The sequence below is a fragment of the Colias philodice genome, chromosome 30, assembly GCF_061535455.1.
Source record: "Colias philodice isolate Cphi_HAF_F1 chromosome 30, ilColPhil1 Martin Lab GWU primary, whole genome shotgun sequence".
NCBI classification, from domain to species: domain Eukaryota; kingdom Metazoa; phylum Arthropoda; class Insecta; order Lepidoptera; family Pieridae; genus Colias; species Colias philodice.
In genome coordinates, this window is record NC_143115.1 from 2,051,173 (window position 1) to 2,067,805 (window position 16,633).

General features: G+C 32.2%; 1 protein-coding gene across 1 annotated transcript in view; it reads right to left on the reverse strand.

Moving 5' to 3' along the window:
• Syt7 (Synaptotagmin 7) overlaps positions 1 to 16,633 on the reverse strand; it is a 266,016-nt gene that overhangs the window by 36,080 nt on the left and 213,303 nt on the right. The window contains exon 3 of the mRNA XM_089713449.1: positions 3,364 to 3,375. Within this exon, the coding sequence (XP_089569575.1) occupies positions 3,364 to 3,375 (12 nt within the window). The remainder of the gene's footprint in view (positions 1 to 3,363; positions 3,376 to 16,633) is intronic.

Genomic DNA, 16,633 nt, shown 5'->3' on the forward strand with positions numbered 1-16,633 from the left:
AAGAATTATCGAAATCGGTTCAGCCGTTCTCGAGTTATGCGCTTACCAACACATTTTGCGATTCATTTTTATATATAAGACTAGCGGTCCGCCCCGGCTTCGCCCGTGGTACATATGAAAAATAGATGTTGGCCGATTCTCAGACTTACCCGATATGCACAGAAAATTTCATGAGAATCGGTCCACCCGTTTCGGAGGAGTATGCAGACTAAAATTGTGACACGAGAATTTTATATATAAGACTAGCGGTCCGCCCCGGCTTCGCCCGTGGTACATTTGAAAAATAGATGTTGGCCGATTCTCAGACTTACCCGATATGCACAGAAAATTTCATGAGAATCGGTCCACCCGTTTCAGAGGAGTATGCAGACTAACATTGTGACACGAGAATTTTATATATAAGATTTTCAATTCATTTTATTATGTCTTCATAAATATTTAAATCCTACATTGAAATTTAATACCCAAGTATCTAGGTCATTTCAAAGGATATATAATATCAAATTGATTAATGATCTTCGCCATTAGGCCCTACTCGAGTATATTAGATTAATCTCCATTGATATCAATGTGCGTCATCAATTTATGTAACGAGTAATTCTATGGGGTTATTGATTAACTACATAATTTGTATTTGAGGGTTATATTCGATATAGATGTTACCACTTACCAGCGGCTTCGTAGCTTTCCGCCCGCGGCTTCACCCACCTTTTCAAATAAAAACCCGCATAGTTCCCGTTCCCGTGGGATTTCCGAGATAAAACCTATCCTATGTGTTAATCCAAGTTACTATCTATATGTGGGCTAATTTTCATTGTAATCGGTTCAGTAGTATTTGCGTGAAAGAATAACAAACATACATACATACATACACATACATATATGTATATCCATTCTCACAAACTTTCGCATTTATAATACTAGATTTCCGCCCGCGACTTCGCCCGCGTTTTCAAAGGAAAACCCGCATAATTCCCGTTCCCGTGGGATTTCCGGGATAAAACCTATCCTATGTGTTAATCCAAGTTACCCTCTATATGTGTGCTAAATTTCATTGTAATCGGTTCAAAAGTTTTTACGTGAAGTAACAAACTTCCATACAAACTTTCGCCTTTATAATAGTACTAGCGGTCCGCCCCGGCTTCGCCCGTGGTACTTACGTTTTCTCTACATAAAAACCATCCTCGTACTTCAAGGAATATAATAAAAAAGAATTATCGAAATCGGTACAGCCGTTCTCGAGTTATGCGCTTACCAACACATTTTGCGATTCATTTTTATATATAAAGAAGAAGACAAGATTAAGAAGATTAGTAGGATTAAGTTTCCCACTGTATGAAAACTACTGGAGTAAAATTAATGCGAATCTCAACAATGCCGCACCAGCGGTTTGGTAAATCATCACTTATAGACTAGAGTAGATAATTTTTGAAACAAAAAAAAATCGCAGTCGGATGAAACCCATTAGAAAAGGAGGGGAATATGATAAAAATGTAAGGAAAAATAAATTACGGTCAATCCAAGTTCGGGAAGCGGGAGGAGCTTTTAAGAGAAAAAAATGGTTTCTCTCGATTTCCGACACAACTACAAGTCCTATAGAAAAAAGTTCAATGGCAAAGTTGTAGGTAATTAAAAGTTCTACAACTTTTGTATTCACAATTTTTTCACATAACCTAAAAATTTAGGTGAAAAATTCAAAAAACCAAGTTTTTGGTCTTTTATTTCTATCTACTTCAAAATTTATTTTTTTTCTACGAAATTTGGTGGAAACTTACTTTATTATGTCCCAAATACACTGTAATTTATTTGATTGAAAATATTTATTTTTTCGCCTTATTTTGAATGAATACCAAAAAAACAACCTAATTTTCAATCGAAAAGTCACCCGTCAAAATATCAGCTTTTTTCAAAAACTTGGGGTGCCTTTTATTCATTGAAATCTTTACTTTCATATGGTGTAAAAAAAATAAACACCACCATAGTAAATGTTCTCAGGAAATGCATACAAACAGTCTGAAAATTAGCTTTTACTAAATCAGGCACACTTCTCGAACTACCTGAAATGTTTTTATCGACATCATTTTGCTTTTGAATATGCTGTAAAATATTAAACTTAGAACAGATAATTATTTTTCTTTTGAAATATTACCGAAAAGCCGATACAAGAGAAGATATAGAGTTCAAGAAGTGTGCCTGATTTAGTAAAAGCTCATTATCACACTGTTTGTATGCATTTCCTGAGAACATTTACTATGGTGGTGTTTATTTTTTTTTACACCATATGAAAGTAGAGATGTCAATGAATAAAAGGCACCCCAAGTTTTTGAAAAAAACTGATATTTTGACGGGTGACTTTTCGATTGAAAATTAGGTTGTTTTTTTGGTATTAATTCAAAATAAGGCGAAAAAATAAATATTTTCAATCAAATAAATTACAGTGTATTTGGGACATAATAAAGTAAGTTTCCACCAAATTTCGTAGAAAATAAATAAATTTTGAAGTAGATAGAAATAAAAGACCAAAAACTTGGTTTTTTGAATTTTTCACCTAAATTTTTAGGTTATGTGAAAAAATTGTGAATACAAAAGTTGTAGAACTTTTAATTACCTACAACTTTGCCATTGAACCTTTTTTCTATAGGACTTGTAGTTTTGTCGGAAATCGAGAGAAACCTTTTTTTTCTCTTAAAAGCTCCCCCCTCCCGCTTCCTGAACTCGGATTGACCGTAATTTATTTTTCCTTACATTTTTATCATATTCCCCTCCTTTTCTAATGGGTTTCATCCGACTGCGATTTTTTTTATCTTTTCATTATTTTCAAAGGCTTCTACCCCAGTCTATTATGGTATTCATACGTATTGATTTACATATAATTAAGTTATAACTAACAGTTTATAATATAAAGTAATGAAGATTTATAAATAAACAAACAGACTTTTTAATTTATTTGCTTACTTTTTCTTGTTTTAAAAATGGTATACCCTTGTAGACCACGCGACCTCAGACGTCACTTTTAGATACGTGACTACTGACTACCTAGGGTTATAATTCACGTTTTAATAGTTATCTTCTTATATATAAAATTCTCGTGTCACAATGTTAGTCTGCATACTCCTCCGAAACGGGTGGACCGATTCTCATGAAATTTTCTGTGCATATCGGGTAAGTCTGAGAATCGGCCAACATCTATTTTTCATATGTACCACGGGCGAAGCCGGGGCGGGCCGCTAGTAATAGGATAAAAGAATACATTAATATAGATAGTAAAAAAAGTAAATTATTAATAGTACTTGTTTAATTTAAGGTAACCTTAATTTATACATACTCAGACAAACATAAAAAAAAAATTGAGACAATACTTACTCAAGTTGCGCTCTGCAGGTACATGAAACAAACAAACATATTATTAGTAAATTAATTTATTTTTACTTATTATAAGTCCTTATTTCTAGGCATTTATTTTAAGTTGCTAACAGGAAATGCAAATGGATAAATAATAATTACTTTTAATTTCCCATTAGAGATATAAAACAACTGATATAAACCAAAACATATTTTTAAACCTCATAATCGTTAGACATAATTATAAACAATCTATACAGGGTGTAATCGTTAAGTGTGCACAGGCGATTATTCCGTAACTATTGCAGATATCAAAAAACTTTAAACTGATATCGAAAGCCCTTTACCTAATGAGTAAAATGACAATAATAACTTTTTAAAAATATAACAAGAAATAGCCAAAAAAGTTACATTAAACACTCCGATACATTAAATTTTCCATACATTTTGTGTTCAAAGCAAATGTTCGAAGTGCCGTTCTCGTTTTAGAATACCATTGTATTCCACATCGAGCACTATTTACAGTTTCTAAATGAATTTTTATTAAAATATGCGAAGTAATTTAAGCACAAATTCAAAAAAAGAACCAAAATTTTTCATATTACATGTTTAGGATAGTCATATCTCATACTAAATGTATGGGAGTGTTTGGTGTAAAATTTTTGGATATTTCCCAATTATACAGGGTGTAATCGTTAAGTGTGCACAGGCGATAATTCCGTAACTATTACAGATATCAAAAAACTTTTAACTGATATTGAAAGTACTTAACCCAATGAGTAAAATGGCCATAATAAATTTTTAAAAATAAAACGAGAAATATCTAAAAAATTCACTTGAAACCCTCCCATACATTTAGTATGAGATATGACTATCCCATGTACATGAGTTGATCCAAAAGTAATTATAATCAATATTAAACCAGGTCATTACAGTTAAAATATTTCGCTAGATAGTCTTCTAACTAGATAATATAATTCGATATTTTTTTTCCAAAACTTAGAAAAAAAAACTTTGACTTCATCCGTAAAAACCCCTCAACGCGGCCATCTCTTCGCTATCGTCTTAAAATTTTTTGCTAAGACGGTGTTTTTTGTGCCGAGGAAAGAGATAGAAATCACTAGGAGCTAGATCTAACAAACAGGGTGGGTGTTCAAGCATTTGGAATGCCGATTTTTGAATGGCAGCCATTGCAACTGACGCTTTGTGATCTTGTGCGTGGTCTTGGTGAAACAACATTCAAGCCCGCAGTTTGCCATGTCTCTTCTCCTTACTAACCTACCGCAATTTTTTAATATGGTCTGTGTAGTAAGAGCCCAACATAGTGGCTACCTTCTTAAAATATTCCACCAAAATTATTCCTTCGGCGCCCCAAAAAACTGTCGCTTTAATCTATCCCACTAATTTTCACTTTGAATTTCTTCATCGTCACTTTGGAAGCTCGCATCCAGGCCATTAATTGTTTCTTGGTTTCAGCATAAACATGGTGAACCCGGGTAACGTCCATGGTCACAAATCATGCCAAAAAATTATCCTGATCTCATTAAGAATTTAGAAATTCACCCTCTAAATGTCGAATTGTTGTTTCTTCTTTTTGTTGGCAAAAATTCTGGCACGCACGGTTCACATTCAAATTAATGTAAATACTTGGAAGCGTGGCCTATTGATATGATTTTTTTGTGATAACTTAGTGAGTACATGAGCAAGCAAAAAACAGTTATTTTATATTTTTATGTACACAGGAAATACCCAATGATCATTACTTTTGGATCAACCTAGTACATTTAATATGAAAGATTTTAGCTTTTTCTTTCTTTTTTTGGTTTTCTGCTTAAATTACTTCGCAAATTTGAAGGGAAGTTCGTTTCGAAACTGCAAATAGAGCTCCTCATTGTATTGCACAATGAGGACGTCACTTCGGTAATCTGCTATGAATAGAAAATGTATGGGAAATAAAATGTATGGGAGCGTTTAATGTAACATTTTTGTATATTTCTCGTTTTATTTTCAAAAATTTATTATGGCCATTTTACTCATTAGGTTAAGTACTTTCGATATCAGTTTAAAGTTTTTTGATATCTGCAATAGATACGGAATAATCGCCTGTGCACACTTAACGATTACACCCTGTATATGTAAAAGAAAGTCGTGTTAGTTACTTCACTTATAACTCAAGAACGGCTGAACCGATTTAGCTGAAAATTGGCAGGGAGGTAGTTTTGAGCCAGGAGAAGGACATAGGATACTAAATATTATGTACCCCGGGTGAAGCCGGGGCGGACCACTAGTTTATAAATAATATACTTAATTATTAATTACCTACATCACAAAGGGTTAAAAAAAATACCAAATAATTAAAAACGACTTTAATTTCTATAAATTTATAATTTTCGATCTACCCTATATCATAATGTAGTAGGATCATGGATCAATTATAATCAAGGTCAACTTTAACAAGTCATTGCTTTGTTTTTTCGTTTGTTGTAAATATATAGTTCAGGATCCATCGCCCATTTTTGCACTTGATTACTATCAAGCTAATTTTCCGTGAGTAGCTCAAAAAAAATTCACTTAGTAATAAATATTTGAGAACCATCAAATCAACACATTTCATCCTTGTTACCTCTGTTAGCTACCACAATCGAGAGTTTCGTACAGGAAATTATTGGGCTTCTCATCAAAATAAAGCTACTCACGAAAAATTAGCTTGATAGTAATCACGTGCAAAAATGGGCGAAGGACTAATAGTTATAGCCAAAATTGATCCGTAGCTTCGCTCCAACATTTCTAATATCCCTCTAATCTCTTCTAGAAAATTCCATACTAAATCAAAGATGGACACAAGCTATCTATATAATTACCTATCTATCTAAAATCCAGCTTTTTACAAGCATAGAATATATTAGCAAACGCTGGCAAGCGTTTAAAAACAAAAGCTTGAACTAATCCCTGTGCAGGAATTTTAATCAAGCGAAATAAGAAGCTCTTTTGAGGTTCTTTTATACGGATTTCACATATACAGTAGGCGCTCGATAATCCGGCGCTCGCCAATCCGGCACGCTCAGTAGTCCGGCACTTCGGGACTCAGACAGCCCGCTCTATAATCCGGCATTTTACATAGCTGAACGCCGGACTACTGAGCGGCGCGGCCGGCGGTGTTCGAGAATCGAGTAGTTTCTTTCGCTCGGCAGTCCGGGCCTAACCTCAATAGTGAAGCCACGTGTTTGTTTTACTCGTAGCGCAGCGTCGCTTTGAAAAAATGGCGGAAAAAAAAACGTAAACACGAAACATTGAGTTTAGTTAAAAAAATGGAAATTTTGCGAAAGTTGGAATTCGATAATCCGGCATTTCCGACAATCCGGCATAGAGGAAAAATTGCCGGTGCCGGATTAGCAAGCGCCTACTGTAGTTGCAACCAGTTTAACTTGAACTGTAAATTATATGACAGTATTTAGTATAAAGAGACCAATGAAGGATGGATTGAGTTTAATTATTACGCTTGAAAAGTAGGTAGGTTTTATTCGTATCACCGAAATAAACATACATAATCATTTAAATGTAACTAGCTTTCCGCTCGTGTTTTTGCCCGTGTTGTCTTACACTTAACAAATTGATTATATGACCAAACCATTATATTATTATCTGTGTCCAAGCCTTCCTCTTGAACAACTCTAAAAATCTTTAAAAAAATTGCATCAAAATCTGTCGCGCAGTTTTAAAGATCTTAGCATACATATGGATAGATTGCGGGAAGTGACTTTGTTTTATACTCTGTAGTGATTATAAAGCTCACCTGTAGTTATAATATTATATATATATATATATTATTACTATATTGTACTCATACACCATTGAAATAACCAAAGGAAAAATAATTATATTGAATCACTACTTTTAACTACTTACTAAAAGTAATAATATTATGATGTTAACGCGCTTCTAAAACAGTTTCGATGAATTTATTTCTTTAATAAACAGAATATTGAGTTTTCCAATAAAATTATTCTTCACAAAGACAACTAAAAGTCCCCAAATGAAATAAACCATGAAAAAAAAGGTTTTTCACTTGACATTCGGATAATGAAGGTGAGGGATCCGTTTGTTCAAATATCAAACATTTATGGGAGAGGCAAATTTATTGTAGGCTAGAGGATCTTTATACTATATAAATAAGAATTATTGTATATGTTTGTATATATTTACTACTATACAAAAACTATTATACAAAAAAATGTGTGTGTGTACTAGTGTACACAGGTAAGAAGTGAAACTTCTTTATGACCTTATTTTTCAAAAAATAATTTACTTTACAGAAATACGTCGAATCACGCGTGGTAGGGATAAGAAAAAGATGGCGCGTAACGGAAAAATGTCACGCGTAACGAAAAAATGTTACACTAAATTTTTTTCCTACCCCGATAAAGAAGTTTCACTTCAATAACAGTATATGTATAACTGAATAATATGAAACACAAATTCTGGATAGTCAAAGAATATTTTCTACAATTAAAAGTTTTAAGGATTTTTTCGATTCGAATGTAATTTTTGCGAGTTTAACCTTTCCATCCTCCCATGTAATACACATTTATTTGAACTAACCGAATTAGAAATCGTTAAATTTTTTGCAATAAATTTATTTTATTTTCTTTCTTTCTTTCAAATTTGTTTTTGCACGCCTCATAAGCGAAGCGTTGAGGTGGGTACTACTGTCACTTCGCGCAAAACATCTGATTTTTCAAACTTAAAATGTCTTTATGTATCATACATTGCACTTGTAAGATAATACATACACACACATATTAAGAAAAAACACTATTTTTAACATTCATGATATTTTTGATGTCATTTTTGTTATTTAAACTAGTTAAAAAACAGTTTAAAAAAGTTCTGTCTTGGACGTCCGTGTGTCTGTATGTGCGGAGGATTTTCTTGTTAACACGATAGCGACCGAAATACTTTACTAATCGAGTCTTTTTTTTTCTCTTACGCTTGAGTATGCTCAGGAATAGAACCCTTTCATTTTTCAGGGTCTGATTCGATGTGGTTTAATTGTTATTAAATAAACAAAAATAATAATTAATAAATAATTATTAAAAAAAATTATGAGGCGTGCACTTTTGGATTTTCCAAACTATTTTTTTATATAATATTACTAGTGGTCCGCCCCGGCTTCGCCCGTGGTACCTACATGTTTAAACTATTAGTTAGATATAGCACCATAAACATTCTTAATGACAGTTCCTACATAATATTATGTTACAGCTCGACTATTATTTAATTATCTATACTAATATTATAAAAAGGAAAGGTTTGTATGTATGTATGTATGTATAGTTTTCACGCATAAACTACTGGACCGATTTTGATGAAATTTGGCACAGATAATCTTTAGACCCTGAGAAAGAACAAAGGCTACTTTTTATTGCGAAATATGTACCACGGGCGAAGCCGGGGCAGACCGCTAGTTGTCTTATAAAGCATATTAATAAAAAATAGAGTATTCTTCACATCAAAACGATCCGATGAAATTTGTACGAATCCGTTTTGCCATTTCCCAACGAACTAAATGTCTAAAATCGAGAGATTCAAAGTCAGACAGACTCGATTTTTCCTGATTGGAACTAGGTATGCCGGGAAAGTTTATTCCGGGAAATGTAATTGTTTGAAGTTTGATCCAGTTTTTAGGGATAGAATTTCGGTTATTTCTTTAAGAGTATAGAAATCTCGTTATTTCTATACTCTGAAATCTTTTTTTTTTCTTTTTAGGATTTTTTTCATAAGATGATTTTATCTTACGACTAGCTGCGCTTCACAGTTTCACCCGCTTGGCTCCGCTCCTGTAGGTCTTAGCGTAATGATATATAGCCTATAACCACAGCCTATAACCTTTCTCGATAAATGGCCTATCTAACACCGAAATAATTTTTCAAATCGGACCTGTAGATCCTGAGATTAGCGCGTTCAAACAAACAAACTCTTCAGCTTTATAATATTAGTATAGATAGTACACAATATAAAGATCCTCGTCGATTATCTTATAAATTTTTCAAATATAAACACACATCACTTCATAACATTTATTAACAAGCAACCATAATGAACAACTAGCCCAAAACTGCTAAATTGACAAAATTATGTTTGCGTAAGCCTCGTTGTTCAATGAATTATTTAGGTTTTCATTATGAACCCACTAATTGACATGTGGACCGGCTTAGTGAAGTTAACTAGGCCATAGGTTGTTTGGTTTATAGTTATCTAACTAGTTTTTACCCGCGGCTTTGCCCGTTTTGTAGAATAACAAATGATATGCTGAAAACTTCGTCAAGAAGAACCACTCAATCAAAAACCATCAAAATCTGCGCGTAGTTTTAAAGATATATATACGTAAGATACAGACGGAGGGAAATGACTTTGTTTAATACTACTGTTTACCCGCAGTTTTGTTCGCGTTTATAAAACTTATCGATTTATATTAAAAGTTAAAACCTTCTTTTTGGACCACTATTCAAAAAACCGCATCAAAATCCGTTGTGTTATTGTGTAGTTTTAAAGATATAAACACACATTGATATTTAATATTTTACAGGAACTATTTGATGTACCGAATTTCTACTTTTTTGTAATATTATTTTAATGTATCTACTGTTTTCAATAAATAGAAAGATAATTTAATTTTTTGTTTTTATATTCCAACTAATAAATAGTTACTTAATGCCGTAAAAAAACAAAATACATGTTTCAATTTGCAATAAAAATACTTTTTAAATATATGTTACAGTCATAGTGATTAAGTAGCTATTATTCATAATGACTGGTCATTATACATAATACCTAAATTGACTAGATAATATGATAAATTAATCACTTTATGCAGATATTATTCATAATAGCTGGTCAACGTTAGCCAAAGTAATAAATACGGTATAAAACCGACTTATTACCCCTCTCGCTCTTCCGCTGCGTCGTGGCGTGAGTTCACTGTCTGCAAAGAAAGTAAGAAACGTTTATTACAACTGATATCATTCCCCAACATGAAGTTACCATCAGGGAATGTGCAAAAAAAGAGCCACATCTTGGTGGCCAAGGATTTCAGCATTGCAACTGTACTGGAGAGTGCGTTTCTAATAAGTGTAAATGTAAAAAGTCAAACCTTATGTGTAACTCAAAATGTCACAAGAGCCTTACTTGTAAGAATAAATAATAATTATGACCCAGTTATTTTAATTCAGTCAGTTCATTTTAATTTTTTAATTTTATTAAGCTTTAAATTTACTTTATAAGTGAACAGTTTAATAACTCTATAACATTGTTAATTAACGTAGGATTATTATCTATGAAAATGTTATTTTAATTCTTAAAATAATCTTTATAATTGTTACATTTCAAATAAGAGTATAATATTGCTACACATGTAGTTAGGTATGCTTAAGGCAAATTGAAATATAATTTTATAATCTTTACCTACTTGTTTTATTACATTATCCAAGTATTTGAAGATATTATATAAAATTGCTAGTTAAAGTGATTAATTATGTGTCAATTATCACTTTATCTAAATTGGATAGACATTATAAATAATGGCTAGATAATATATATAATATCCAGTTTTATTACTTTGGCTGTAACATATACATACAAAAGTGTTCAAATTAATTATAATTTTCCAAGCAGCAGACTATAGAGAATCAAATTAAAAATCCCATTCAAATACATTTAGGTTACATTATAGTAATACTAAAAGCACTTAATTACACACTAGAGAGCTGAAATTCTGTAAACACGTATATTTCTAGCCTTAATAATGAATATTAACCGAAAACCATTCCTTGTATAGGCCATCCTACTATCTATACTAATATTATAAAGCTGAAGAGTTTGTTTGAACGCGCTAATCTCAGGAACTACTAGTCCGATTTGAAAAATTCTTTCGGTGTTAGATAGTCCATTTATCGAGGAAGGCTATAGGCTATATATCATCACGCTAAAATCAACAGGAGCGGAGCATTGTGGCAAAACCGTGGGGCACAGCTAGTGAATAATAAATGTACTGAAATTGGCATAAATCAATATTAGGTACATGAAATAATGTACACACGATTCTAAATGAGAAAAGGGAAGTGAATTCTATTTAATGAAACAATTTGATCTTTTATTAAATTTTCATCATATTCAAAGACTCTTAAGTGAACCGTAAATTGGTATTAGCAATGAAAGAATTTCAAAATGGCTGCTGTATTTTTAGCTTTTTATTGTATTAATATTAGCTTTCACTTCCGTTTTTTTTTTAGTTGGTACTTTTTTAGTATTTTGTGTGCAATTCATCATCTGAACCGATTAGAATTAGTTGAATGGTTAAAATAGGAATTTGTTTTTTTGAACACGCTAATCTCAGGCACTACTGGTCCGATTTCATAAATTCTTTTGGTGTAAGATAGCCCATTTATCGAGGAAGGCTATAGGCTATTATATATCATCACGCTACGACCAACAGAAGCGGAGCTCTGCGGGTAAAACCGCGGGTCACAGCTAATCATACAATAAATCGTTCCATTGCAATTGATTGTGTATTTCATCACTATCACTACATAGTATAAAACAAAGTCGCTTTCTCTGTCCCTATGTCCCTATGTATGCTTAAATCTTTAAAACTACGCAACGGATTTTGATGCAGTTTTTTTTAATAGATAGAGTGATTCAAGAGGAAGGTTTTAGTATATAATTTATTATGTTTTAGACAAAGCGGGCGAAGCCGCGGGCGGAAAGCTAGTCTATAGTAATCTATAATAAAAGCAAAATAATACATTATTAGATGATCCCAAAAGATTTATTAATACGTGTTATGTTATTAATATTGTTTTCAGCAAACAATTTTCGTCCATTGTCCGACAATTTTTCCTTTCTTTTGTACAGAAAATAGGCCTTTGTCCTATTGTTAGACTGTGTTTAATTAGTCCCTTTGTGAGGAATGCTATAACCGTTTTCATTGCTGGTTGTGTATGGTCGTATGGTGTTATGTTTGATGGTGAGCGAGCAATGTATAACGTACTTGTAATTTAAGTTTTAAATTCGATTGCTTCTGGTATAATACAATGGAAATTAATTGAGGACGTTTATGAGTAAATTGGAGGTGTTCGAAATATCTTGTAAAAATTGTTGTTAAACATTATCAGGGGCATTGTGTGATGAATATGTTTTTTTTTAATTATAGATATTCATATACTTCATGTATTATTATGTAATGTTGAAGAAAATACCGTAAGTATATAAATTAAATGTGTTTTGTGTTTTGAGTAGATTGCATGAAAAATTCAGGAATAATATACTTACTTAAAAATATAACTAGATTTCAAAATGTTTGCGTTAAATTTCAATAAATAATATCTCAAAATAATACCTAACTATACGTCTTATCTTATTATCTTTGATTTATTTTACAATAAAAAAGTGCTTTTAATTCATAACCTTTTTAAAGAGAAGCTTTGAAACTTACACGGAAGAAACCGCAAGCGTAGTTTATTTATATTAGACCGTAGGTACATATAAAATGGTTCCCCTATGTTTTATATCTAGAGATATTCCAACATACAAATACATATATTTAATTTTCTTACGCGTATACGTTCGAGCTTTCTTTTGAACCAATATTAACAAACCAAACCGTATGTAGGTCTGTCAATTGGAATTCCTTGAAGAGATAAAATAGCAAGAATTCTGAAGTTGGTTTATGTTGAAATTGTTTCATCGGAAATTACCTTTTCTAGGATCTGTATCAAAATAAAAAATAACAATAAAATAAAAGACGTGTGGCACTCGGGGACTGCCGCGGTAAAGCTATTGCATGCTATGCCTTCAAGCCACACCTCCGTGCCCGTCGGAGTGGGGAGCGTGAGGTATTTTCGTTACGGAATTTCTGGATTCGGTCCCCGCGCTCAAGGCCCGCGATAGAAGCTATGCAATAGCTTAATAATTTATACTATAAATTTAATAGCTGAAGAATTTGATTGATTGGTATGTTTTATTCAATTGGTTCTATGGGTTCGTTTTGAAGTATTTATATTAGTGTTGGATAGTCTATTTATCGATAAAGGCTATAAATAATTACAACATAACGATGTTTTATCTCAAATCAATGCGAGTAAAACCGTAGGGTGCCATTATAATAAAAGCTGTTTATTTTACGCAATTCCCAATCGAAAGCTTGTAATTTAAATATTGATCACAAGAAATAACACATTTTTGATTTTCTTGACTATTATGTTGATATTATTTCTATTGTATTAAATAAAATATTAGTTGCAATGTTATAATTTCTGTACTTCTAAGTACATTACAAAATATGTGCCTACATTAGAATCAAGCGAAATAATCTTCTAGAAGTGTGTACAATTTCTCAAGAAATCTATATTTTTATTATGCAGCCTTGTATTTTAGTTTTCCCTCCACGTATTGAAATATATCGTTATCGTATCACAATGCGGATTTATCGAAAACATGTTCCAGCGATACATGCAGTGGAATGCATATCGGTTTGGTTTTATTCAAATGATCATGATTTTATCGATATCGATATAAAGGTTTATCCATATTCTTGATTTATAATGGAACATCACTAGAAAAGTTTGTGACTAGGCGGGTAATATTTCCTCACTTAAAAAGGTGTATAGTATAATATAGGAGTGTCATCTTTTAGGATGTAAGTATCAATTTATTCTAATTTTCCATACATTACAATAATAACGCTCAATATTTTTTTATTACTTTCTCTATGGGCTAACACAAAGTTTGGGAGTAAAATTAAGCCACGATTTCCGAAGAATCATCATATAAAACGTTTTATAGGCCGTTTTACTCAGTCATATTGTATACATTTAACTTTTGAATAATGATTTGAACATTACGCTTTATTAGATCAAACTTTTAATGTACTTTTGATAACATTTACAAAATATAAGGCTTTTATGGCTTTAACACAATTTTTTTAAAGTATTTTTATTACTTTGAGAGAAATGTTTTAGGTATTATTCTTGTTTTATTTGCATTACTAGATTTCCGCCCGCGGCTTCGCCCGCATTTTCAAAGGAAACCCGCATAGTTCCCGTTCCCGTGGGATTTCCGGGATAAAACCTATCCTATGTGTTAATCTAAGTTACCCTCTATATGTGTGCTAAATTTCATTGTAATCGGTTCAGTAGTTTTTACGTGAAAGAGTAACAAACATCCATACATCCATACATCCATACATCCATACAAACTTTCGCCTTTATAATATGTAGTATTATACATCCATACATCCATACAAACTTTCGCCTTTATAATAGTATTAAGATTAAGATAAGATTAGGTACTTGAGAAAAGTTTCTTGCAGTGTAAGCTGTCTAATGTCTATAGCTGTCGAATAAGATAAAACTTACGTATGTTATCCGTATAAAATTCAAGTTTAAGTAATTACTTAAAAAAAAAAAACAAATACAAAATTAGTATTAGCTGTCTGCTTTTACTTTTAAAGGCATGGTTAGAAATAAAAAAAATTACAAAATCCCAAGCTTTGTTGAATTTAAATAAGTATTATCAAAATTTGGTAGTTAATCAATTGAGAGCTGAAAGTCATATTAAATAAAACCGGCCAAGTGCGAGTCGGGCTCGCGCACAAAGGGTTCCGTAGCAGCAAATATAATAAATTACAGTTAAATCAACCTATCTCAAAAACTATAAGAGATACTTTGATCAAACCAAAAATCGTTGAAAGAGTTAATTAGCATGCATCACCTCTATTTTTTTTAGAATTTTATACCCCGTAGTTATAAAAATAGAGGGGGGGGGACATACTTTTTACGACTTTGAGAGCTGATATCTCAAAAACCGTTCACTTTAAGAAAAATGTTTTTTAGAAAACTTTATATCATTTTAAAAGACCTTTCCATTGATACCCCACACGGGTATGTACATCGAAAAAAAAAATTTCATCCCTCAGTTACATGTATGGGGGGCCCCACCCCCAATTCTTTTTTTTACTATTTAGTGTCATATTTTTGTAGCGGTTCATACAACACATATTCCCATCAAATTTCATCACTGTAGTACTTATAGTTTCCGAGTAAATCGGCTGTGACAGACGGACAGACGGACAGACGGACAGACGGACATGACGAAACTATAAGGGTTCCGTTTTTGCCATTTTGGCTACGGAACCCTAAAAAAGCCAACACACAACAGACAGACAGACAGAGTTACTTTCGCATTTATAATATTAGCTGTGATATTAGTATGGATTAAACAACATCGACTCATTCTTTTCATATCCACAAAAAACACAACTTGTAACAACTCCACATTGTCTCAGCATAATAAGCACATTATACATTACTCGTTCGCTTACAAATTAAAAAAGTGCCTCTTTACCATAACGCCATGCATTCTAAAAGTTTTAACGAGACAGGGAAAGTAATGGAGTCGTCCTTGTGTGAATTTTTTAAGGCCATTTTCATAGCAGAGTGTATGCGGTCAAGTTATTATGTTTTAAAATATTCGTGTTGTTCTCGAGTTTTATGTTTTTGATGTATTTTTAGACTCTTTGCATTTTAATGATGTGGTGAGTATAATTGGATGGTTATGTAAATTAGAATGGAATGGTGTTTAAAAATAGATTTGTATTTAGTGTAGCTAATTATATTTCATAAAGGTATATCCAAAACGGTTGTTGTATAACAAACAAGTATAAACATAGTTAATAACCAGACATTGACCTACCGACGAATATAATTTCATTAAAATCAGCTAAGCTGTTTACGAGGAGTTTGTATACAAACACTATGACATGATTATTGTAACTTGTAAGTATGTATATAAATTAGCATCCATCACGATATTTATTGAAATTTCAAACCAATAGAAGAATTAAAACTATGCGCAAAATGCTAGTCACTACACAGCATAAAACAAAGTCGCTTTCTCTGTCCCTTTGTATACTTAAATCTTGAAATCTATGCATCGGATTTTGATGCGGTTTTTTTAATAGATAGAGTGATTCAAGAGGAATGTTTTAGTATATAATTTATTAGGTTTTAAACAAAGCGGGCAAAGCCTTGGGCGGAAAGCTAGTTTAAAATATAAGTAAGATTAATGAACTCATACTTCAGTGTTTCTCCTAATCCATTATTACTTTAATAAACTACATGAAAATCAATGGGAAATTTAGAAACACACTTTGTCACGTAACCAAGTCACGAAGGCTGTAAAACTACCACAATTATGCTTTCGCGAGCTTTTTATTGTTACAAATATTATTCTGTTG